Source organism: Convolutriloba macropyga, chromosome 11 (assembly GCF_964194025.1).
Source record: "Convolutriloba macropyga chromosome 11, txConMacr16.3, whole genome shotgun sequence".
Classification (NCBI taxonomy): domain Eukaryota; kingdom Metazoa; phylum Xenacoelomorpha; order Acoela; family Convolutidae; genus Convolutriloba; species Convolutriloba macropyga.
In genome coordinates this window covers 9,691,260-9,718,145 of record NC_134478.1, presented here as the reverse complement: position 1 = coordinate 9,718,145, position 26,886 = coordinate 9,691,260, and the positions used below count along the sequence as shown (strand labels likewise).

General features: G+C 39.0%; 1 protein-coding gene across 1 annotated transcript in view; it reads right to left on the bottom strand.

Annotated features, from left to right (window-relative positions):
- Positions 1–26,886, bottom strand: part of LOC142349033 (dynein axonemal intermediate chain 3-like) — an 87,080-nt gene that overhangs the window by 39,464 nt on the left and 20,730 nt on the right. The window contains exons 8-10 of the mRNA XM_075400444.1: positions 21,463–21,593; positions 16,384–16,456; positions 4,075–4,231 (exon numbers count right to left, since the gene is read on the bottom strand). Coding sequence (XP_075256559.1) covers positions 4,075–4,231; positions 16,384–16,456; positions 21,463–21,593 — 361 coding nt within the window. The remainder of the gene's footprint in view (positions 1–4,074; positions 4,232–16,383; positions 16,457–21,462; positions 21,594–26,886) is intronic.

Genomic DNA, 26,886 nt, shown 5'->3' with positions numbered 1-26,886 from the left:
CACCGCTGCCGTTTTGTGGTCCAATCTAACCACCGAAAAGAAAGAAATGCTCCAAAAACTTTTACCTAGAAATTGTTCATTGGAAACTAGTCTATTTCACATTAAGCAAAAAAAAAGTTGGCTGTCCCTTTGTCGATTCGCTCAGCGTTGCGTTGTCACAATGTGACACTATTAACCAAGATAACGAAGCTGGGATGTTAGCCGCTATGGTCATGCCCCATCGAATCTTCACTAGAACAAAAAAGGCCAACGATGGATCAGCAGGTAAAATCATAGCGAGGCGACTGGACCTCTATAAACATTGCGAATTTGAACTATTATTTCTGAGAGGCGAAAGAACTACAAGACACATTTACAAAATCGAATTCGAAACATGAAAAAAACGAATTCAAACTATTCGACAAAAACATGGAAACTGGAAAAATCTCGAATGCACTACGATGTCTAACCGACCAATCCGAGGGCGCTGTCCTGCCTCTAAACCAAAAACTGGAAACGAAAACAGTAATGGACAGATTAGTTGAAAAGCACCCCGCCCCACAGACCGCAAATTTTGACTACGTTGTGAAAGACCCCCAATCAAATATATTACCCTATCACCACTCAATACATGATCGCATTAACGCAACTGCAATCCGTAGATCGGCCATGAAGACACACGGTGGCCATGGTCCCTAAGGATTAGATGCAAATGAATGGAGACGCATACTCACGTCGTTCAAATCTACGTCAAACGACATTTGCAAGTCCTTGGCAAAGTTGACTATTTTGATTGCGACACACGAGGTGTGCTTTCTTGAAGCTTACAATAGCTCTAGGTTGATACCACTAAAAAAACTCCCTGGTGTACGGCCCATAGTTGTTGGCGAGGTAATGCGACGCATCATTGGTAGAGCTATTGTTTTGTGCGTCAAAAATGACCTCAAACTCCTCGGATGTAATCTTCGACTTTGCCCTGGTCAAAGATGCAGAATTGAGCATGCCATTCAATCTCTACATGAGGCCATCAGACAATCGGAGACATATGCAATTCTCCTTATTCATGCGAAAAAAATCTTCAACAGTTTGAACCGAGACTTAGCCCTAAAAAACACTGAAGTCTTTGCCCATCTCTTCATTTGGCTTTATCCAACTCTTATAAGAGCCCATCTAATCTCTATGTCTCTCACAATGTTCTGCAATCCCGAGAAGAAAACACTCAAGGCAACCCACTTGCAATGGCAACCTATGGCCCAGCTATTTTGCCCCTCATCGAAAAGGCTAACGACAACAACTTGATTAAAAATATTATGCGGATGACGGAAACGCAGCCGGATCGGTTGAAGCGATGAAGGTCCCTCTATTGAAGTTTAAACTGCATGGTCTCTCATTCGGTTATAATGTTATCAAATGCCATCTTATCACCAAAACAGAGTTCGTCAAAGACGCATAAAGGTAATTAAAGTGAAGAAGTAGATATTATTGATGGATCAAGAGTCCTTGGTTCCATGATCGGTAACGTGGAATCCTGCAGAGAAAACACAAAAAATCAAAAGCGAAACTATCTACGTATATTGCACAAAGTAGCAAAAACGCGCAAAATTACACCTCAAACTGTTTACAAATGCTTGCCGAACTCTGTGTAACATAAATTAACCTTCCTTTCGAGGACAACGCCAGATACATTCGACTTGTTGAAAGAAACCGAGAAAGTTATCACTGATCACTTAACCCCCATTATTGTATGTAACACCAATTATGAAGACAACTATCGCGATATATTTTCACCCCCCGTACACGAAGGCGGACTCAACATCATTCGCCCTGAAGATAGAATTCTCGAATATCAACGTTTAAAAACCATTTCAGAGCCGCAATCTCTCGGTGTCGTATCAAATATCAATTTCGAACAATTAAAAAGAGTTGAAAAGATCAGGAACGACAAATCAGTGAAAATGGATGACAAAAACATCCAGCATTGAAAATTGTTCGAATGCAAACAAAATGTATGCGATTGATTTAGCCACTGAAAAAGGAGCTTCATGCTGGCCTAATGCCATGGCATTCAAAAAATATAAGTTTGTGGGGCAAGCCGTTTACAGTCATGCCCTTCATTGTCTCAGAGGCGAGTACACCCACTTATAACATAACAAAATCCGCGATTGTTTCGCCAATCTGCTTGAGGAAACTTGTTTTGATGTTGAAGGTGAAATGGAGCCCAATTTCTTGCCGTTGCAAGGCGAGTCCTTCGCAAATAAAACTACCAGCACTGAAGATGACGCACGATTGGATATTAAAGCCAATGGTCTCTGGGACAGCAGATTCACAAAAACGTTCTTCGATTTAAAAATCTTCAACCCTGTTGCGAAAAGCTGCCCGAAAAAATTGAAGACGCGTATAGCTAGCAAGAAAATATTAAATAATTGAAATACGAGCCTCCAGTTATAAATGTCGAGAAGGGCACTTTCAGTCCGTTGTTTTTTTCTTGCACAGTAGGAGCAAGACCTTCAGCAACTCGGGTGATAAAGCAATTTGCCAGCAAACTGAACCTTAAGAACGACAACTTCTACGCCAACATCATCACGTTTATCAAACGAAACTCAGCTTTGCACTAATCCGGAGCTCCGTTCTCTGCCTGCGCGGTTCCTGCTCGTTCCGACAACCGCAGCCGGTTGAGGCTTCCATGGGGGCTGTTGTCGAGGAAGGGAGGCTTTTAAATTGATTTTCTTGTGTTTGATTTTAATTTAGATGTTTTACGTTTTGATAATTTTTATCTCATTTAAAATGACTGCTGGTTTGTAGCAAACTTTTCGCTGTATCCAACCTTCTCTCATTTCCTTTTTAAATTTGTTCTTGTTCTTAACTGGTACTGATAGAAATAATTATTGCCACCATTTTTGTAAGTTCTGTTCTTGACCTTTAATATGCTTTTGAAAATATTTGCAGGGAATTAAATCGACTGTAAATAGTGATCTGCTAATATGTGATCTGTTAATGAATTTTAATTTACCAATCAAAAATCTTTCATATTGTTTGTTAACGCCACCACTTGCTTGCACTACATGTAATTGTTCACTCTACATGTTTTTGTAACTGCATTTCCCGCTTCTCACTTTTCACCAGACCACTCAATTTGCATAACTAACTATTAACCAATGAGATGCCAATACGCAAATTGATGCTCTCACATCATTATTCGCCCTCTCGTGGACATAAATATTAATTTTTTCCTACTGTTTCAGCTAATAATAAATCAACATTAGGACTCATCAGTTTTAAAATAAAACATGAGAAATAAAAAGTTTTTGTCAACGATAAGGCATTTACTCTCATTTAAAAGAAGAGCACCATTTTTTCTGAAGACGTTCTTTATCGAAAGAGAATTACTACGGAGAAAAACGCTGCTGATAAGAGATGAACAATTTTTTCACGCGGTTAGTGACACTGTCTTGATGTCAATTCAGTTTTTATTTTCTGCGTTTTAACAGTATTAATACGACAGCTCGCTTTTTTGGGGTATTACTTTAAAAATTTGCATGTTGGTGTGTAGAAAAAAGACCTGCTTTTCATTAACACATTCCCCGATAGAAATATTCAGCATTAAAACTTAATATTGAACAAATTTTAAAGCTGCATCTGCTTCAGCAATCTAGTCTTATACCCTTCGAAGGAAAAAAAATAATTGCCTCAAATAATTTTTTAGAAGTATAGAAGAAAGTGGAGCCTATAACCTTGTTTTGCAATTTTGTTAAAAAAAACGAAGAAACACAAAAAAATTTACTTGTAAACTTTATTTCTGACTCGTTGACCGCATTCAGTTAAATATCGTCATTCATCAATGAAAGCTAAATAAAAAGTAGGGTGTCAAAAATTGGAAACATCGATCATAAACACAAAAGTGAATTGTAAAATGTCACAAGAGCAGTAGTGGGAAATGGGACTAAAATTTTAAAAAATATCGCTCAAGTTGTTATTGAAAAAATTGTTGTTATTGTTAGGGAAACAAAAAAAGTTAATTACCTGGTTGTAATACTAATTTACTTTTCCAAAAAAAAATATTTTTTATCAAAAATCGATCAAAAAAGGAATTCTTACAGTGAGGAAAGGTGCCCACTTTGCCTTGAGATACAAGAATGACTCCACGGGAGAGTTTGGGTTCTCTGATTTCTTAGGCCACGTGTACCCTGGAGGAGGGCGCATGTCCCAAAACTTGATCTGGTCATCAGCTGCAGTCGAAACCAGTTGAAAATAGCTGAAATTGATAAGAGAGTTGATAAAATGAATAGCAGCCCCATGCGAGACCAGATGGTTATCTTTCAAGATTCTGCCTGAGTCTTGCAAAAACATTGCGGCTAGCGAACAAGATTATTAACAAAATTGATAAACATACGGAGAACAGACTCTTTTTCCGTAATTTCTCCGCCTCATTTTCTCCGCGAGATGTGAAATATTTTTTGAACCTTACCAAAATTTTCGTTGATAACGTTGCGAAAAAAACGTTGTTCCGTCAATGTCCTTCCCGTTAATATTTTTGTGAAGTAAAGCAGTTTATTTATCACTTTGTTTACCACTGCTTTATAAAAAATTATATAATAAGTAACTATACTGGTTAATATAGTACTCCATGCCGTAAAAATGCATCAATCAATAATCACCGAATTGGCCTGTTGCAATTTTAAATACAATTTAAAAAACAATTTAAATAATTAAAACAAATTTTAATGAACATAGCCGGCAGGTTGCCCGAATAGATAGCCGCGATAGACATTCTCAACCTTCAATTCAACCGACATTTAGACAGTCGGTTTAAAAATTGAACTTTTTGATGTAAGAAAGTTATATTTTAAATGTTCTAAGCAAGAAAGACTCGTCATTCGAATTACCTAAAAGCGAAAGATTAATAAATGACCTCATGAAAACAAAATGAAATGGTGAACACTAGAAACCCCCCGAAGGATGAAGAAGACGGATAGTCGTAAGAATCATCGACAGAGAATACAAATAAAATGAAAATCAAGGGAAGACACGGAAACTAACTCGAAGTAAAACTTTGCTTGGAATTAAACATGGCCATTACTGTATAAAATTTTTTACATAAAGAAGACGGAAAAACGATATAAATTAAAAATTCAACACCTGATAACGATTTTTTTTTCAAAAATGACGAAAGTTGCCACACCAAAAATTAAATTCGTGACATAACTCCTAAAAATTTCACACATTTTAAAAAATCCCCAACAAGATCGATGAAAATTAAGAGCAAGCAATCACATAGAAGGCGAATCCGAAAAACAAGTAAAATAGCGCGACAACTATCTTCCTTTTTCATTTCCAGTAATAAAAAGTCAAAGCACTTTTAGTCTTCACCCTTCATTATTTAAACATAACCGACTAAACATCGGAAGAATTGCTCTCGAACGACTAGTGGGAGCTCTAATCAATTGCAGCCTGCTTCATTTGGGGGGGGGGGGGGGAGGGAGGGACCCTCCCTCCCCCCCCCCCCCAACTGAGCTCCCATTAGTCGTTCGAGTGCAATTCTTCCGATGTTTAGTCGGTTATGTTTAAATAATGAAGGGTGAAGACTAAACGTGCTTTGACTTTTTATTACTGACTTTTCTAAACTCATGACATCCCTCCCTCCCTCCTTCCCTCCCTCCCTCCCTAAATGGGACTAAGAAATTCAATAGTTGGCTTCAAATAACTATATTAAAGGTTAACATATACCACTATTAAGATTTAAATTAAAAACTGTCACCAGTTTCGGCGCACTTTTCATTTGACTTTTAGTATTAAATTGCCACCAATTGAATTCAACTGCTTGAAATTGTGCTTGAGAGAAAATTTTAGATCACACGAAACGCAAAAAGTCAAGAGCGTGTGTTACCGAGTAAATGAGCAACGCTATTTGAATAGAGCGAGAAATGAGCAATCTAATACGTCATATCTCTTAACCATTTAAATGCACACAAATTCTCTTCTAATATACGTAGAAAGTTCCGAAAAAGTTCATTTAACCTAATTTTAAGTAAACATAACCATGATATGTATCGATTAAGCTGGTTTTCGGCTTAATACTTTAGGTTTTCTAGACACTTGCGATTGAACACGAACTGATTTTGACGTCAATGACATCAGACAAAAAACCAGTAAAAGAGCATCGAAAAAACCTTGCCGTCTAAGCTTTCACTTGTTACATTGATCGTACTAATGCTTATACGTTGCTTTATACCGTTTGTGTAACTGACTATATCGATTTGGATGAGAATTGAATTAACTTTCGAAAGAGTGGATTTCACCTTTTACATTGGTACCGCGACCCGGGATCAAGAATTTGCAAAAAATTGACCAAAATTTTGAAAAATTGGACAAATAATGGTGTGAGATATAAACTCACAACCTCCGGCTCAAAAAAAAAATTGTCTTCTTATTATCTTCGTATCTCGTTTCGTTTCCGTACCGTACCGTCCGCTTCTTTTTCGTTCCTTAACTTCACTATTCACAATTTCCGTTCATTTTTCATCAACGTCGCTCTCCCAAAATTTTGTTTTTCGTTTTCGTTTCCAATCATTCCGTTTTTCTTTCATTCAGAGTTGTTTTTCTCCCCTTAATTTTTTCCTTCGATGTAGTATGTTATATGCGATGAAGTATGTTGTTGTTTTTGCTGTAGTATGTTGAGTATGCTAGTTTGCTGATTTGTTGTTTAGGTCTTTTAGCTTTCTAGGGTGTGACTTAAGTTTATTCTCGAGTTACGTCTGGGTTGTCCTTTGACTTTTCAACTCTACTAATTTACTAGCCCTTCTGTTGTAGTATATTGATTTTGCTGCTGTATGTTTGTGTGTACCTGTACGATTGCTAGTTGGTTTGGTCCTGTTGCCTTCTAGGGCGTGACTTAAGTTTATTCTCGAGTTACGGCTGGGTTGTTTCTTGACTTTTCCAACTATCTTAGTCTACAAATACACTATTGTAGTTTATTCAATTTTGCTGTAGTTTGTTTAATACCGTTAGTATGCTGATTGTTTGTTTTGGTTTGGGTTTTGCTAGGATGTGACTTAAGTTTATTCTGGAGTTACGGCTAGTAAAATTTCTCGACCTTTTCATCCTTTTAGTCTACTACTGCATTGCTGTAAAATAGTTTGTTGTTAAATTTGTCGTTATAGACCCATTATGAGCTATATTAGATTGTCTTGCAGTAGCTTCTCTACTTCTTCCTAGGGTGTGACTTAAGTTTGTTCTAGAGTTACGGCTAGGTTGTTTGCTTGAGTTTTTGCTGTGGTCTGCTAACATAGTTCTTTCCGAACTCATTTCCCGCCCGTTCTTTCCCACCGTTCCGGTTCGTTTGTTTTCCCACACGTACCGTTTCCGTTTTGTCGCGCATTGCTCGCTCGACTTCTCGTCTGTCCCGTTTCCGTTCTGTCGCGCATTGCTCGCTCGACTTCTCGTCTGTCCCGTTTCCGTCACGTCGCGCGTTGCTCGCTCGACTTTCCGTGCGTAACGTCTCCGTTTTGTCGCGCGTTGCTCGCTCGACTTTCCGTCCGTAACGCCTCCGTTTCGTCGCGCGTTGCTCGCTCGACTTCCCGTGTGTCCTTTGCCTCCCTCCGCGTTGAGCGCATAGCGTTCAGCGCTCCACTTCTGTTTTTGTCGGGCACAGTGTGCTCGACGACCTTCTTTGCTCTTTGGGTGGTTTGTTTTACAGACTGTCTACAGTTTGCTGTGTCTGGTGTCTTTTGCGTTGGGTTTGTTTTGCGTGGATTTGATTTGTTTGGAGTGTGCATATAACAGATAACCGTGTGCTGTGGTAGTTTTGCTGGTATTTGGAAATAATAACATCGCGATGTCTAATAGTCTTGATCAAAAAGTCAAAAAGTTGTACGCTGCCAGGTCAAAGCGTGAAGCTGAATTGCTTGCTATACATGAAGATATTCTTCATTGTATAAATAGTCAAAGTAGGCGAGTGAAAATTGAACGCCTAGTAACAAAGTGCAACGAAGCATTTATGACTTTTGTAGACAAAAATGAGGACCTGATTGCTTTTGCTGGAAAAACGGAGGATCCAAGTGCACTTGTTCCTTCATTAGAGTCTTACTTGGAGGCGATGACAACTAAGAACGACAAGATACTCACTTCAGCAAGAAACTATATCAACTCTGCTGATGATAAAGCGAGTGAGTTCCAGGAACCAAGGGCTTCCATTCGTTCAAGACTTCCCTCACTTATGACCTCTTCAAAAACATCTAGTCAGCGTAAACATGATTATGTTATTGCTAAAATGAAGCGCGAAGAAATTGAAAAACAAAATGAGGCAGCCATTCGCCTTGCTAAACAGAAAAAGCAAGTGAAAATAGATGAACTGGAGGAAGACAACAGGAAACGGTTGGCAGAGGCAACTCTGCAAGAATTTGAATTGCTGGACGCTGTTTCCAAAGGTAGCCAATCTGAAACAACTGCAAGTGCTAGGAGCTCAATGAGAAGTGAAAAAGCTGTCCAAGACTGGATCAACACCTCACTTGCTTTAAGTTTTCACAATGAGGAGAAAACTAGTGAACCACAGGTTATGATTGACCCTCCAGAATGTCCTAGCCACAACAACGGCAAAACAGTGGAAGATCAGAACACTGAAGTTTCAAGGCATTCTATTCCAAAAAATTGTCGAGGCAATTACATTTTAAGCAATGAGACCCTGCAGCAACTCGACCCCTATTATACTCCAACTGAAAATTTTTTGGCTGCTGCTAACACACAGGCGTTGTACCAGGCGCACCTAAGGGCGCAAATGGATCAAACTGGCCAACAAGGCATGGCGCTTCCAAGCATAACCAACCAAGTAACCGCGTATAGTCACCCGCCCTCTGTACACGCCCCAGGGGCTTCTTCACCACCCATTCAACAGCCCATTCCACCACAGCCGTTCGCACCGCAAGTAAATCAAAATAATGCCTCCAAGTTAATTCCCAACGCGCAACTTCAATTCTCAAGGGGACCTGAAACATCAAGTCTTCCTAAGAATGATTCGGCCCCGCGTATCTTCTCCCGACAACAAATTAATTTTGTCCCCCGAGCACCAAACGCCACTCTTCCTCCTTTTCCGTCAACAAATCATCCAGCCCCCGCAATAAACGTTCCCCTACACCCAAGCGCCCCACCAAGTCCAAACACTCAACGGCACAACTCCGAACCCGCTCATCCTAACGACCTTCCCATTCCGAACCCAGTCTTCGCACCTAACATCACTGCTCCCATCCCACACGCCCCTTTGAGTAATCAGCCTCTCGTCAACGAAACTTTTCAAAATAATAATAACCGAGTACACAAAGTTGTACGTTCTGTTGTTCCGCCTGTCCCAAATATGCCCACTATTCCTCTTGGCCCAAGTTTTGTGCCAAATATGAGTAATTGGCGTTTTCCGCAGCACAGACCGTCATTAGTCAACCAAGACAATACTACCGAAAATAATGTTGCTCCAAATGTACAGGCACACATCGCACCATCAGTTACTAAATTTCCACAACAAATATATTCGAATTCACCCCTTTTGATTGATATGCAATCACCATCCGGCACACATCAGGAAAACCCGATTGCAACTACAAGTAATTTTTTACCTGGTCTGGCCACTCCGGTTTTTCAGCCAACATACCCTTATGTTGAGCCCACTCCGTTGAGTTGGAGTGGTCCGCAGGTGTCTGCACCTGCTCCTCCGATACCAGACAATGCGTCATTGATTAGGGAACTGGCTGATGCGATAACAAGTAAGAAAAACAACCCTTTGCCTGAGTGGAAACTTGCTGAGTTTAATGGCGACCCATTAAAGTGGCATGAGTGGTATGGTCAATTCAAAAGCGCGATTGACTCGCAGACGCTCACTGATGACGTTAAATTGACGTACCTTAAAACACTGGTCACCGGTAAAGCAAAGATTGCAATCGCCGAGTTTGCTTACTGTGGTTTAATGTACAAGGATGCACTAAGGACTTTAGAACGTAAATTTGGCCAGCCACAGGCAGTCGTAAGTGCACACTTGGATAAACTAAGCAATTTTCCGCCTCTCAAAATGCACAATAGTGATAACATCATTAACTATTCGGCAGCCATATCCAGCCTCGTTGGGGTTTTCAAGTCACTATCATATGATGCTGACTTGAAGAGCGCTTCCCTACTTAACCAAGCGGTACAGAAGTTACCACCAAACATGAAAGAGTCTTGGTCACTCTTTACGGTTAAGAAGCACTGGTTTAAGCCTACCCTCCTTGACTTTAACGATTGGCTTAAAGAAAAGGCTGAGGCCCATGATCTTATGAAACAAAGCGCAACCAAGGCCAAACCTGAAGAAAACATCACTTCAGTAACCAAGACCAAAACAGCCTCAAAAGTGTTTGCATCAAATTCGCAACAAAGGGAAACAAAGAAGCAAATGCCATCTGCTTCCACAAATACTTACTTTCGATGCATTGTATGCAAAGGTAACCACCGGTTATGGGAGTGTCAAGTTTTCAAGGAAAAGACTCCAACCCAGAGAGCTAAGTTGGTGGCGGATAACAAACTTTGCTTTTCGTGCTTACGGGACAAGCACACATTCCGCCAGTGCCCTCAACCAAGAAAGTGCCGAGCAGAAGGGTGTAATAGTTCGCATAACTCACTATTGCATGGAGCAGATAGGGTTTTCCCAACGAAACAGTCGACAAATTCCAATACCATTCAACCTTCTGGCAACACAGGTCAAAGTAAAGCAACTTCTAGTCAACTCCAGCCTAATAAGACCACAACAATGTCATCTGTTACTGACGTTAAGGGGCTCCTTCAGGTGACTGAATTGCAGTTGGTCAATTCGTCCGGTTTAGATACCAAGGCTTTAGTTTTGTGTGATACCGCCTGCAGTAACTCTTGGGTGGCCGGTAGTCTTGCAGATAGACTCGGTTTGCACGGTAAAGCACTAAAGCTTACTGTCAAGGGTATTAATACCGAAGAAGTAGTTGATACTAGGGTTGTTGAAGTTACTGTGAAACCAAGAGAACAACAAGATTTCGAACCATTCACCGTCAACCCTTTCGTTAAAGAGAGTCTGAACGTCGGCTCAGATATAATTAATGTAAAGGCCCTGCAAGAGACTTACCCACACTTAGCAGTCCTTGATCCCGTAACATATTCCTATAAAGACATTGAGATGATACTCGGACAAGATGTCTTTCATGCCATCCGCCCGTTAGAATACTTCTCTGCCGATGAGAAGCGTTCACCCGTTGCCGTACGCTTGCCCATAGGTTGGTTCTTAAGCGGTCCGTTACCATCAAGTTCGTGTTTAACCTCAACGTGCTTTAAAGTGAATATCGAACAAGACAATGAGTTAGCAAGTCAAGTAAAGTCATGGTACGACATTGAATCATTCGGGGCAAACAAGCAGGTCGACTCAAGATCTGCAGCAGAGGCAAGGGCTCACGAAATCCTTGAGAGTACCACCATACACAATGGCCTGAGATACGATGTCGGAATGCTGTGGGCAGCAGACAACATCCAGCTACCAAATAATTACTTCTCCTCCATTGTGCAACTAAAATTGCTGGAAAAACGCTTGGCCAAGGATGAAGACCTCAGAGAGAAGTATACTAGTACCATCAAGGAATACCTAAATAAGGGGTATGTAATTGAGGTTCCGGACGCTCACAAGGTTGAGAGCCGGTCCGATAAAGAGTGGTACCTACCTCATCATCCGGTTTTAAACCCGAACAAACCAGGTAAGGTGCGTAGGGTGCTCAATGGAGCAGCAAAATTTCATGGCGTCTCACTGAATAAATCTTTACTCACTGGCCCTGATCTGCTCCAAAATCTTATTTACGTACTTCTTCGCTTCCGACAACACCCATATGCCGTCTCCGCCGACATCGAGGGATTGTTTCTACAGGTTGGCGTGTTACCATCAGATCAACCATCACTTCGCTTTCTGTGGCGGGAGGACCCCACAACTGACGTTGTAGTGTATCAATATACGCGCCATATATTCGGGGCTAAAGACTCGCCCACATGCGCCAACTATGCATTACAACGCACTGCGAGAGACAATGCCAAGTTTTACCCCGAAGCTGCAAAAGCCGTCCTTGAAAACTTCTATATGGACGATTACCTTGACTCAGTGGAGTCTCCCGAGAAAGCCATCAATAGGTCGAAGGAATTGGTACATCTTCTCCATCTCGGTGGGTTCAAGCTTACAAAGTTCGTAAGCAATGTACCAAATCTGGCTGACCGAATTGATGGTTCCCCTCAATCCGCTGAGCCCAAGGTTATTGTTTCATGTCAGGAGGATTCATCGCATGTGCTAGGGTTAAAGTGGGATCACACTAATGACACTTTAGTTGTGAGTCGGGGTACAAGCTGCGCTATCACCAAGTCCCTCACGCAACGCTTGGTCCTAAGTCTTGTCTCGAAAGTCTTTGACCCAATTGGTCCTGTCGCACCGTTTACCGTCGGTGCGCGACTGCTCTTAAAAGATATCTGGCGTGTCACAGGACAGCAATGGGATGACGAGCTCCCACAGGATATCTTTCAAAGATTTTTGGTTTGGAGTGCGGACTTACCAAAGCTTGAAAACATCAAAATTCCTCGAAGTTACTTTAGCGGACCCTTTGATAATATAGAGTTGCATATGTTCGGTGACAGTTCTCAGGATATTTTTAGTGCCGTTGCATTTCTTCGAGCCCGAGTAACAACTCCTACGGGCAAGACAAAAACAGAGCTTGCGTTTGTTTTGGGGAAAGCGCGCTTGGCGCCAATGAAGGTAATGACTGTCCCAAAACTGGAATTGCAAGCAGCTCTACTTGCCGCTCGGCTGAAGAACGAAATTATTCACACACTTACTGTAACTGTTAACCAAGTATTCATGTGGACAGACAGCACGACCGTTCTTCAGTGGATAAACTCTAATGAAAAGCAACCAATCTTTGTTGCAAACCGCGTTTGTGAAATTTTGGAGTATACCAGCGTTGACCAATGGAACCACGTCGCAACTAAGGATAATCCAGCTGACGCTGGCACGCGTGGAATGTCCGCTGAGGTTTTGCAACTAAGCAGTTGGGTCAATGGTCCACATTTCTTAACTAACTCAAGTTTCCCTTTCGTGCCGAACAAAGACGTCATTAACAACATCAAACTTGGCGTCAACCAAGCAGTCATTATAGAAGACACTGTTTCTCTCGCTACATCTGTTAAAAAACAGACAACTCCCGTTCCGTCGTTATTCCCATTTGATAAACTTAGTTCTTATCAAAAGTACTTGCGCATTGCCGCATACGTTCTCCGGCTTTTGCCGAAACATGCCGGCTACCGTAACCCCGATGGTAGCATTACCGACCCTACTGAGCTTGACGAAGCCAAGTGTCATCTACAGTACTTGGTGCAAGGAGAGTCTTTTGAAGCCGAAAGAAAAGATGTTCTTGACAATAAATTCGTTAAACGGAGTAGCCGAATTGCTCCACATTCACCGTTTATTGGTCCAAATGGGCTAATCCGATCCTCGGGCCGCATCAAGCGGTTAATTGAAGTTGGTTTTAGCGTGAAGTACCCAGTCATCTTAGACGCACGTCATCCGTTTGTAAAACTGTTTCTCGAACACACGCACGCAAAGCATTATCACCAAGGCGTTGAATACCTAAGATCAATTGTGCAGGAACACTATACAGTACTGAAACTAAGATCATCTTTGCGTTCCATCAAAGCACACTGCCTGAGATGCCGAGAATTCCAAGCTGTAACCATGAAACCAATCATGTCTGACTTACCTAAGGAGAGACTTGCTTACCAGTCTCCTCCCTTCACGAACACTGGCGTTGAATACTTTGGGCCATTCTATGTTACTGTCCGCCGTACTACTGAGAAAAGGTGGGGCTTCCTCTTCACCTGTCTCACTACTCGCGCTGTCCATGTCGAGATAGTTACATCCATGGACACCAGTTCTTGTGTTATGGGAGTTGAGCGGTTTGTGTCACGTAGGGGTACACCTGCCATGATTTGGTCGGACAATGGCACTAACTTTATTGGAGCGGAGAAAGAACTCCGAGAAAGTATTGAAAAGTGGAACGTTGTCAACATTGCGGCTGAGCTCGCTCACAAAGGTATAAAATGGAGATTCAATCCACCCAGCGCACCAAATCAAGGTGGTATCTGGGAGAGGTTGGTACGCAGCTTCAAGCGCGTGTTGTATACTATTCTTGGCACGCGTCGCCTCACGGATGAGGTACTGCATACTACCTTTTGTCTCGTGGAGAATGCTCTCAATTCGCGTCCTTTAAGCGCTGATCCGTGCGATTTGAACGCTTTAACGCCCAACCACTTCCTTCCAGGAGAATACTCTACCGGTATTCCGTCTGTTGTCGGCAATAATGAGCTTGATCATCGTAAACGCTACGCCCGTGCGCAGTCGTACGCTAATGCGATCTGGTCTCGTTGGATCAGAGAGTACGTACCGACGCTGAACCGACGCTCTAAGTGGCAGACGCCTGCCGAGCAACACCTTAAGACCGATGACTTGGTTTGGATGATTGAAGAAACCAACCCTAGGGGTTACTACCCAACCGCTCGGATTGTGGAACTCCGCTACGGCTCCGATAGCGTCGCGCGCTCCGCCGTTTTACGTACGTCGACCGGTTCACTCGTTCGCCCGCTTGTAAAGCTTGTACCAGTTTTCCCAACATCTTCTTCCGGGCCGGAGGATGTTACCGAGTAAATGAGCAACGCTATTTGAATAGAGCGAGAAATGAGCAATCTAATACGTCATATCTCTTAACCATTTAAATGCACACAAATTCTCTTCTAATATACGTAGAAAGTTCCGAAAAAGTTCATTTAACCTAATTTTAAGTAAACATAACCATGATATGTATCGATTAAGCTGGTTTTCGGCTTAATACTTTAGGTTTTCTAGACACTTGCGATTGAACACGAACTGATTTTGACGTCAATGACATCAGACAAAAAACCAGTAAAAGAGCATCGAAAAAACCTTGCCGTCTAAGCTTTCACTTGTTACATTGATCGTACTAATGCTTATACGTTGCTTTATACCGTTTGTGTAACTGACTATATCGATTTGGATGAGAATTGAATTAACTTTCGAAAGAGTGGATTTCACCTTTTACAGCGTGAAAGTCACTCGAAAAGGAAAAATTGTCAAGCAAAAATTTTGCATAAAAAAGACACACACGGTTACAATAATTGTTATGAACTTCGTTCAAGAGCAATTATAAATAGATTGCAGAGAACCATCTACAAATTATGACAAATTTTTGCTAAATTAATTTGTCTGAACTTAAAAAGCAGACGATGAATAAATAAAACACTAAATTATAGAACAAAAAATGGAACATAGAAATCAGAACCAGATATCAACGCTTAAGAATTCCAATTCTTAATTTATTAGGAACAGAACATTTCGTAATTTTTCTGTTCAATTTCAGCATATGACACCATATTTATTTGAAAGCAAATTCTTCTCGAGAAAACCACACATAAGCAGAGAAGGAAATGAAAAACCAAAAAATCCAAAAAAATCAAAAACTTAAGAAATCACTTCCCTTCAAAAATTTGATAATACTCCTAACGTTTTTCTCAAGAGACGCTGTGATGCCGTTTTTATTCCAGTTAAGCATTAATAATACGAAAAGAAAGGAGCTATAAAACATTAATAACGGAAAAATCAAAAAAGCAGAATGCTTTATTTCAGTTCAATGGAGAGTCCAAAATTAAATATGGATTAAAATCTCTAGAAAAGCTCCCATCTAAAACATTTTCCAAACAGAACAAAACTCTGAGCAGCAACAAAATCAAAATTGATGAAGTAAACTTCAAAGATAGATGAAAACAGACGCAAGATTGACACTTTTCATTCAAAAAACAAATTGTACTTGCTACTAATTGATTTGATAGATTCATGAAATGAGAGAGGGGTGAAATGATAAAAGGCTGAAAAGACAGTGGGGCTAAATGGTAGAGGGATGATTTGATAGATGGGTGAAATGTTAGAAGAGTGAAATGACAGAAGAGTGAAATGATATAGAGTGAAAAGGTAGAGGGATGTAATGTTAGAAGGACGAAATGATAATGGAGTGAAACGAATGAGGATTGACACAATCGGCGTAAAAATTGTTATAAAACGTTTTTTATTTATGCCCCCTCCTTAGTGGGTGCATATCATTTGCCCACACCCCATCTCGAGAACGTGCAATATTTTTTACACAATCGTGTAGTATTTAATGGCACGTGCTCTGTAACTGGGGTATGCATATCGTTTTGGGAGTGAGGAGGCACAGAAAATTTAAGTTATATGAACACTAAGCTGGGGGGGGGGGGAGAGTTGGGGCGACAAAATAGATTCAAAACATTTACTGACGAGGGGAAGGAAACAGTTGCGAGCATACTATATACCTCTGGTAGTGTTTCTGGTCGTAGTTTTTATTTTGACTCCTCAGTGGTAGAGCACTTTTCAACCAGTCCAGTCCTGAAACAAATTAACCTAGTCAAGAAAAAGTACCCTACCAGATTCTTTCATAACAGTGCGTCGCCTTTCAAGATTTTTTCAGAACGTATATTTTCAGAATGTATATTTCAAAATGTCTCACTCAGGCAGATTGTTGTTTCAATTTTGAGCAACCTAGAGCACAATCAGCCTGCCATATTGCCCTTTATATCGCTCTTTATTTCTCAACAGAAAGAGATAGCAAACAAAAAACCCGGACAATGGAAAAAACTTTTCAAAAATTATGAAATAGTTTTAATTTACGATTTAAAAAATGTGGTCAGTGGAGTAAAAATCAAAAATGGAGAAACTAGATTCGATATCAGCTACAAACTTTTGTTTTACCAGCTAAACATACACTAAACATATTTAAAGTATTATATAAAATTTCACAGGCTATCTTTAAACTAACTTCTAGAATACTAATAAAAAGATTTGTTTGTTAAGTACAAAGTTAAAGAAAAATGGTCTTTTGTATCGTAATTTATGAGTGATCAAAACTTCAAGATAGTAAAGAAAATCCTTGATCCTGAAAAAGGAAATCAAAACAGATTTACGCCCAAACAAATTTTCATTGGAAATTGAACCTTCAACATTCAACCTTTTGATGTGTTCTCAATATCCAAACAGATTAGTTATCACAGAAAACAAAACTCGAAGTCTTTGGTAAAATTGGCAAAGTTTTAAAGAAATGCTTTTCCATCAGCGTTTTCGCAATCATTGTCATCCAACGAAAACGCAAAAATCTAGCAACTTAGACCATTATATGCCTAACAGTGGTCCGAGTATCAATTTGTAAGAAAATTTATTTCAACCTTGTTAAAAACACAGAATAGATTTCAAATTGCCAAACATGAACAAGAAAAAACTCTTTTTAGCTATGATTTTTTAATGAAAAATTTCGAGCTCTGAAACCTCTTGGGAATCTCTTCCTCTATAATTTTGGTGCCAGTAGATCTTAAAAATATATTCCTCAAAAAATATTATCGTAGAAGGAAAGGACAGGGCCCTAATGCAATCCAACTTTTTTATTCAAAAAAAGAAGAAGCAGAGCACACTGATAAAAGACTGAAGAGAGTATGCGCAACTATCAATGACAACAAGATATCAGAAAACATAACGAAAATCAGAAAATTTAATAAAAAATGAAAATTTACTTCTGTCAGTCTACTGTGGAATAACAATTTTGATTGAACACAAACGGATATAATTTTTGTTCCCAAAAAATTCTCAAATGAATATTTTGAAAATTTTTTAGCCCAAAAGATCAATAACTTTTGTTTGATTGACATTAATGTGGAGGTGAGGTTTTGTTCACGAAAAAGGTCATGACTCAAAATTGTTGTTTGCACATATTCAATTTGATTCCCGTTTAAAGTTCTCGCTTCAGCTCAATCGGTTTTTTTGGACATAGAGGCCGTATTCAGCTTGTAACCTTGATAATACAAGATCTATAAATAAATGGGAAAAACAGTTATGCTAGTTAGGGTTGATGCAAGCACCCAAGTTTATACTATTTCAAACCGTTTATCTATTTTGGCATTACCTCTTAAACTCTAAACGCTATGAAAGCACTATTTGGTTTTGGTCTTTTCCTAGCTACACGGTTTCTTCTCTACATTAAAGTTTTTGTTGTTCAACACCTTTTTCAGTATGCTTCCCGTAGTTGCCATTGGTGCATCAGTTATTAAAGAGCTGGAACATAATTTACTGAGGAGACAAGATAGATCGGTGACTCAAAAATCTCAAAAACTGTGTTCGCGAGGCAAATGTTACGTGATCCTCAAGTGAAGAACTAAAAACCATAACCGAGTAACATCGGAAGAATTGTTCTCGAGCGTCTAGTGGAAGCTCGAATCCATGGCAGCTTGCTTCAGTTGGGGGGTCTAAATTACCTGAAGGAGGATTCATTAGAGGTTGCTACATACCATTATTACTACAAAAAAGATTCGAAGTGAAAAAAATACACCAATTTGGGCGCACTATTCATTTGTTTTTTTAGTTGTGAACTGTGGCCACTTGAATTCAGTTGCAGACACTTGTGAATGAGAGAGAAATTTAGATCGCGCAAAACGAAAAATTCATGGGCGTATAAGTCACAAGAAAAGTCGAAACGGTTAACCAAAAGTGATGTACACCTTTACTACAATTACTTCAAACTTCATTTCAGAGCAATTAAATACTAGAATTAGCTATGATAATTAGTGCTGCTTCGTAGTAATGAGTAATTATTTGTGCTGAGAATAAGTCTGTAAATTAGAGTCCAGTTAAATTTATAGAGAAATTTTGCCTGATTTTATTCGTGTTCCATCTACAGAACTTAGCTGAGCTACTTTAAGAACGTATGCTTCTGGGCGGTTTATTTCTTATTTAAAGCAAACTGATAGCAATATGATGTTGCATATTAGGGCACAAAAAATCTTGCTGATAATTGGCTAATTGTTTTCCCTATTTTATGTTCTAGAGTTGGGGACGATCTGCATAATATTAAACTTACTAATTTTAAACATTTTGTTTTGTTTTACATGACAAATTGTGTTTTTTTTGTACTTGTTCTCAGCTGCCAAAATTTTTTCAAGAGCAGTTTTGCTATCTTATTGATACCTTGATATTGAGTTCAAACCAAAAAGTCAAATTGAAAAATTAAAAATGGTTTTGTTCGCATTAGAAATTAGGTGGTTGTTCAGAAAGAACGATATTTTTCTACTTCAAGCGCAAAACAATTGTTTGAAATAGTTTAAAGACCGGTTTACATAAAATGGCTGAAGTTGACGGCGTTGATTGGGCCTGATTGAATAAATTTGCGCTTATTTGTCTGCAGTTGCATTTATTTAGATACCTTTAATGAATGCAATTTCTAACTTGAATGATATATAGTTTAGAAGACCAGACTTTACGATTTTTGGGAGCATACATGTAAACAGTTGTTCTCGTTTTTAATCGTTATATTTACTGAAACGAGTACCCTTCTGAGAATCAAACAGATTGCTTCAGATTTGCAACAGGCGCGAAGTTTATTCAAAGAGCTTTATTTTAGATGAATTTTTATTTCTGGGAGCAAAATGTCAGTCTCTAGAGGGATTCGAACTCCCGAGCGGTAGAGTTCGAGCCAGAATTAGTAGCTACTCGGCTTTCACCTTCTTATCAATTCATATCTTGCAATTTTGTTTTTTTATCAACAAATTTTATTTTGGAGTGAGATCGATTGAGATCACTCAAACATGAAGAAGAAAAGGGTGAAGGAAATCACTTGAGAAGTCAGAAATTGTTCGAGGACAAAGGCAAAAATCCGGTAATGCATAAAAAACACACATGCTAACGATAAGAGTCTCAAACTTCGTTCGATAGCAAGTAATAATCCAAAAATTTTTCGACCTTTTAAATTGTTTTCTCGTTTTGAACTTCGATCAATGTTGATTCTAATTAGATTCCGCAAGACCAAATCACAGAAGTTTCTCGATAAAGAGGGAAATCGCCGCTTCCGTTTCAGTAAACTACATTTTAGTTCTCGACGGGGCCAAGTTCTTGGTGGGGGATTAAGAACTAGAAATCCTCCAATTGGGGAGTTTTTTAGCCTTCTTACTAAAGTTTGATCTACCAGGATGCGACTATTGTACGCTGAAATGTGCGACCGATATGTTTACTGTCATAATATCGTGTCATAATTTCACCACGCTATTTTTTGGACTGTATAATTCTTGCGAAAAAATTCGAGACACAAAGTGCTCTGGAACATTGTTAGACCTGAGATCTCGTTGGTCTGGAGCCTCTCAACCCCAGCAGACGGTCGATTTGTATTCGAAGTCCTGCCAGACATTTTTTTGGTTAGACTTCGCTTTATCATCATTCAGTTTTCCAGAGCTATGGCCATACAAATCGACCAGCGTCTGCCCTCAGCTATGCACCATTATCAGATTATTGTCCAATATTTTCATGCAACCGACCAGCATTATATTTTTGGGTGAAACAGCATCCCACTGGTCGCATGTGACACAACATTGTTTGAACATAAACCGACTAACGTCGGACAAATTGCTCTCAAACGACATCCGGGGTAATTTAATTCAAAGGGAGCTGTATAACCTAGAAACCAAAAATATCGGGCGAAATAGCATAAAGCATTATCCCCGCGTCTACTAGAACCTTCCCGGACCTTCGGGTTAAATGATCTCAGCGCTGAATCATACTATTTCAAGTCTGTGATTTTACTCTGAGCAGTACTATGTTCATGTCATTTTTTAAACTGATCATAGTAAAAATTCAGAACAAAAAAGATACTCTGAATTTAGTCTGAATTTAATCTGAACCCAGTCTGAACTTCATCTGCACAGGTCATTTTTACATTCTGTTCAGTCTGAATTTATGCCGAAAATTGGACAATTGTGATACACTATGGTACCAAAAAGCTACATACAGCACAATTTGTGCTCTTTAAGCGTTGCTTTTGCGCAAAACATTTGTTTTGCGCTAAATCTTGAACAAATGCGTGAAACCTTGAAGTTTTAAACGAGATTTCATTCTAATTCTATCCGCTTACACAATAAAGAAGGTTAAGCTGCTTTATTCATTTACTGTTTGTCACGCTGTTGACATTCGAGGTGTTCATTTTTCATGGACAAAATCCAAAGCAACTCGGCTTAAAATCACGATCTAGTAAACGGCATGCATACAAACAATATCAAAAAGGTTAACAGGCTCAAGGCGTCACCAGCGAAAGACGTGTGCGAGTTTTTTGAAGAAACGGAACAAGATTTCTTGAAAAAGAAACAACTTAATTTCTGAATAAAGAGCAATTTAGATCACGCAACGATCAAGAAGTCAAGCGTGAAAAAGTCACTCGAGAGGTGAAATCGAAAGAATGTTCTAGAAGAAAAGATCAAGCAAAAATGTTGCATAAGAGAAACACGTTTACAATAATTGCTTCAAACTTCGTTCGAGACCAATTAATAATATAGAGCAAAGTCGGGAAAATCCAGGGTAGAGCTAACCAGTGATGAATAAAAGGTGGTTGCTGTCGGTTGATGAAGCAGCTGGATAGACTGTGGGTGTCGCAATTGACCCTTCATCCACAAAACCTTCCAGGGTATTCAGCGAATTGACCTTCCTCGTTTCTCGTCTCCTGTGAAAATTTGTATCACTATTATTTTCTCGGGTCTATTCTGCTTTGGCATCCCCCAACTTCGTGAGAAATAACTTTTACGCCCCCCGGCGCACGGGCTATTTTTAGCATAGTAATGTGCTCTCTAACTACACAAATTGTAACTGGGGTCATAAAAACACAGGGTAAATTGTGCAGGAGGAGTAGTACATTCAGATATTCCAAGAAAGATTATTCGCAATTGCAGGTAAGTAGTAAATATAGGGAGCACTGGGAAAGGGGGTTATCATGCCATGGGGATAATAGGGTATAGATTTGCATGGGGATAATAGGGTATAGATTTGCATGGGGATAATAGGGTATAGATTTGCATGTGGATAATATGGAATGATCCTTAGCCATGGGATAATAGGGTATGCATGCGGATAGTCTAAATTTAGTTTTATGGCGTATGGATTATTACATGGGATAATATCGTATGGGTTATTATTTGCATGGAATTATTTGCAAAAAGTTCATGTATTTACATGTACGGAAAACAATATGGGGGAAGAGTGAAGCGCGAGGACAAAACAATTGGGGAGGCAAGTAAGGAAGAAATAAATTCATTTTGAAAAACTTTGGTGAAGGGAATGGCATCAACGATTGCGACGGTAGACATAAAAAGTATTCACGAAAACTATTTATTTTTGAAAGAAAATTATCCTGATTATGGAGAAAGATTTGTGTACTTTTTAGCAACTTGTTTGCATTTGGATCCCAACATTGATCTTGACATTGCTCTTAAACTTCGTCCCTATGGGGGAATAATTGGTATTGATAATTCGTCGCTGGACAAATATTTCAAATCTTTCAAAATTTTGAGATTGCATGCTATTCTTCACAACGCTGTGGGTTTCGTTTATGAGTTTAGCGAAAAAGGACCGGGTTACTCATACGTTTTACCTTGTCCAGTAACAAACGAGTATCTTGGTCACGTGACCGGCCTTGCATTTTGTCTTTACGTGAAAACTTTCAAAGGACAATTGTTCAGTATGTTGGAATGCTGAAATCACGAGCGGTTGTTCTCGACTTTGAAGGTTTTCGGAATAAATCTGGCTTCATAGTTAAAGAACTTGCTATTGCTACTGAGAACTTTATCGACATAATTTCTTTTCTACCTCCCAATTCATACAGAACGCTCTCGTCAAGTGATCAAAAGTCTTACCAGTGGGTTTCTAAGTTTTTGCACGGTCTCCTCTGGGAAACCGGAGAATATCCTTGCTGCTATTTGCAACAAATCATAGACAGCATTATTCTTCAATTTCCATTAGCGGTATTTTACGCCAAGGGCAAAGAGAAAACAAGTACTCTCACGGAACTACTTCAAAAAAACGTAATAAATTTAGAGATATTGTCTTGTCCAAAAGTTGAACATTTGAAGTTGTATCGAGAAACTCCTGTTTGCAACCTACATGCACTGAATTGCCCAAAAAGACAGAAGAGCAGGCATTGCGCGAGGAAGAAAGCCCTGTTGTTCTATCACTGGTTCCCAAAGTCTTCCCAAAGAAATCAAGCGGCGGGTGAAAGAAAACGATGTAGAGCCCATTGTTTTCAGAGATAAAGTAGACTCAATAAATGCAAATTATACAATCACTTACAGAAATGATGACAAAGACTCTGAATATGTGTTGTATGAAATATATACAGCTGAATAATTTTGTAACAAGTTTGCAATTCATTTTTCAAAAATAAATTTTTAAAATGAGTCAAGCGGAAGATCAGTTGGATTCGGGCGGAGGTATAACTGACTTGGTTTTCGACGCACACCAAGAAAGACAGTCTTGGAGGTTCTGTAATTCGAGATTACCTCGATCAGAAGTGGTATATTTTACACAAATTTCAATAATAATATTTCTCATAACTTTTTCTCTGATCAAATTAGTCTTTTTCAAACTTGATTGCGAAGAATCAACATTTTGGTTTTCTCTACTCTCGTGCACAGTTGGGTACGTTCTTCCTAATCCCAAGTTATGAACAAAATAATTTCAACTTCTGACAGGTTGTTCATGGCTGTTTGCGGGCCATCGTGTTGCGGAAAAACTGAGCTGATTTTCAAAATGTTACTACATGGCACTTTTTCCCAAGAGTTTCAAAAAATCTTTTATTTTTATCAGCATGAATTTTTAAACATTTTGGTTTTCTCTACTCTCGTGCACAGTTGGGTACGTTCTTCCTAATCCCAAGTTATGAACAAAATAATTTCAACTTCTGACAGGTTGTTCATGGCTGTTTGCGGGCCATCGTGTTGCGGAAAAACTGAGCTGATTTTCAAAATGTTACTACATGGCACTTTTTCCCAAGAGTTTCAAAAAATCTTTTATTTTTATCAGCATGATCAGCCAAATTATCAGTCATTAGAGAAAAAATTGAACGTAGAATTCAAACAGTTTTCTGGTTTTGAACTCGTTTCAGAGTTAGAAAACTGTCTGCTTGTTTTTGACGATTCATGTGAAGAAATTTTCAACGACAAAGAGTTTTCTAAATTAGCAACTGCGGGGCGACATAGAAACATTAGTGTGATATATGTTAAACACAACTTGTTTCAACAGAGCAAATGGTCTAGAACAATTGATTTAAATACAACACACATAATTTTGTTCAAATCACCACGAGACACACAGCAAATTAATTTTATTGGTCGACAACTGAATAACACACAATTTTTGAAGGAAAGTTATGAGCTAGCAATCAGGAAGCAGTTTGGTCATTTGTTAATCGACTTAGATCCAAAAACATCCGACGTCTTACGTTACTGTTCAAATTTTGTTCCTCCAGGTCCATCAATTTTCTATCTTCCATCAGCTAAAGCTGTTATCACCAACTTAACTGATGAGAGAGAAAGAACTATGTATGCTGCGGCAGATGCTAGATACATCGGACTCAAAAGTAGGAAAAATAATCAAGACAGCTCCGAATAAGTTCATTAAATTCATTTGCGAGTGCTTACTCAATATTGTCAATGGAAACGTTCCAGTTAATAAAACCAAATTAGAAGGTTACGAGAAATCATTCAAAACACTATTATCTAATCAAACAAGTTTGAAACTAAAGAGGAAACTTTTAGCCAAAGAAACAGAATTGATGAGAATTGTTGGATTTTCTTGCTATCGATACTTGACAAAAGAATAATGCATACGGAAGAATTCATTTTAATTCCAAAACGAATGTTTTTGTCACATCAACCTGTAAAAAATGAAATTTTGGAAAACCCTAATTATGAACAGAAGGCAGCTCAACTATCACTATTTGAAAGAAATCAATCTGAAAAACCACAAAAAGAAGAAAAGCCTATTGAAACTATGAGCAGTGTTTACGAAAACAAGGAGGCTACTAAGGAAGAAACATCAGAACCAGTCAGCGAAGACAGTGAGATTGAACCAATATTAAAGAAACAAAAAATTTCTCAATTTGAGTCTATAATATCTGAACTTGAACCAATTGAGAAAAACAAAATTAAGCGATCTGAAATCTTACTTGAACACATTATGCAATCTGACGTCATTTCCATTGGAGGAAACGATGTACTTCATATCAATAAAGAATCACTGGGCGTTAAAGTTTCTACTTTTTTGTATAATTTACAGCAAAGCACAAAACAAATTGACATTAAAAAGTACTCAAAAATTTTGACTGCTCTCGATATATCACCACATTTAGTTGCAAACACTTATGCCAAGCAAATCTTGGAAAACTCGTCAGAAAGTGAACAAGAGTTCTACCCAAGCCGAGAAAAACCCCGCAGTAGTGGATCCAAATCAAACCCAACAAGAGATTACGAAGAAACACGTGACGAAACGACAGACAAAAAAGAGACCAGTCAAAAGAAATGGTCTTTCTTCTCCTGAGGTAAAACGTTTGGAACAACTTTATTTAAAAGGACCAGCTTCCTATGGAAGCACAAAACGCTTACATAATCAGAGCAAGCTACCATTAGGCAAAGTGCAGTCCTACTTGGAGACAAAACCGCCTTACACAAAGTACCGTTCAATTCGATTAAAATTTCCCCGGCTTAAAGTTTTTGTAAAGGACATTAATGAGATTTGGTCATTGGATTTGGCGCACGTTGACAAACTAGCAAAATATAACCGTAACATAAAATATCTCTTGGTAGCAGTTGACTGTCTATCAAGATATTTGCGTGTGGAACCCTTGGAAACAAAGTATGCGACGGAAACAGCTGAAGCATTCCAAAAGATGATCAAAAATAAGCAGCCTGAAAAAGTGTGGGTTGACGATGGTAAAGAGTTTCTTGGAGCTTTCAAACAATTGTGCAACAAACGTGGATTTCATTTATACAGTAATTTCAGCGAAAAAAGTCTGCATTTGCAGAGAGGAATATTAGGTCACTAAAAAAGATAATTCATCGGTACCTTGAAGAAAAGTGGACATATTCCTACATTGACCAATTAGACCAATTTGTGAAAACAATCAATTCGAGAGTAAATCGGGCCCCAAATAAAGTTACCAAAAAGGATGTCCCGCGGTTAGAGTCATTGATCGCGCAAAAAAGCACAACTCAGAAGCCCAAGTTTTACATTGGGGACTTTGTGAGAATAGTTAAAAAGGACAAAGCTTTCCGGAAAAGTTATAAGCAATCATTCACAGACGAAGTCTTTGAAATAACGGGAACACCTACATTAAACCCACCAACATACTCTTTAGTCGACGCTAACAACGAACCAATTCAAGGACAATTTTATCAACCAGAATTACAACTTGTCAGGCTCCCTCTCGTTGAAAATGTCCAATAACCGGTTTGAAGACGAGTTTACAGTTCACGTGGTTTCATCAGCTTCAATGGAAATATTTGATTCAAACACACTTGCATCATTTCGGAATTTTTTTAATGACGAAATCCAACTTTCAGGTGATTGGCGAGTGGCGCTAAGTGAAATCATGTTCCCAACAAAAATAGAAAATATTGTAAACGGAAATCTGACTGTATACAACTTAAAAGATTATGAAGATTCCCAAAAGATGTCTTCTGGAGCCAATGTTATTTCTAGACCTTATAGCGGGCAAAAACTAGCTTTTATGCCAGGAACATTTGATACGGTGGCGCAACTTCTTGCCACAATTAAGCGCACAGTTGGATTACCCAATTTTTCTTTCAGAGAAATTAAGAGCTCTGGAAAATACGAAGTTTTGCTAGGGAAATATGAGGGAATTACGTTTCCCAGTGAAGAAATCCCCAGCATCATTGGCTTTGAAGGTTTTTCTGACGGTAACGGAATTCATATTGGGTACAAAATGAATCCAATTGAAAACAGGC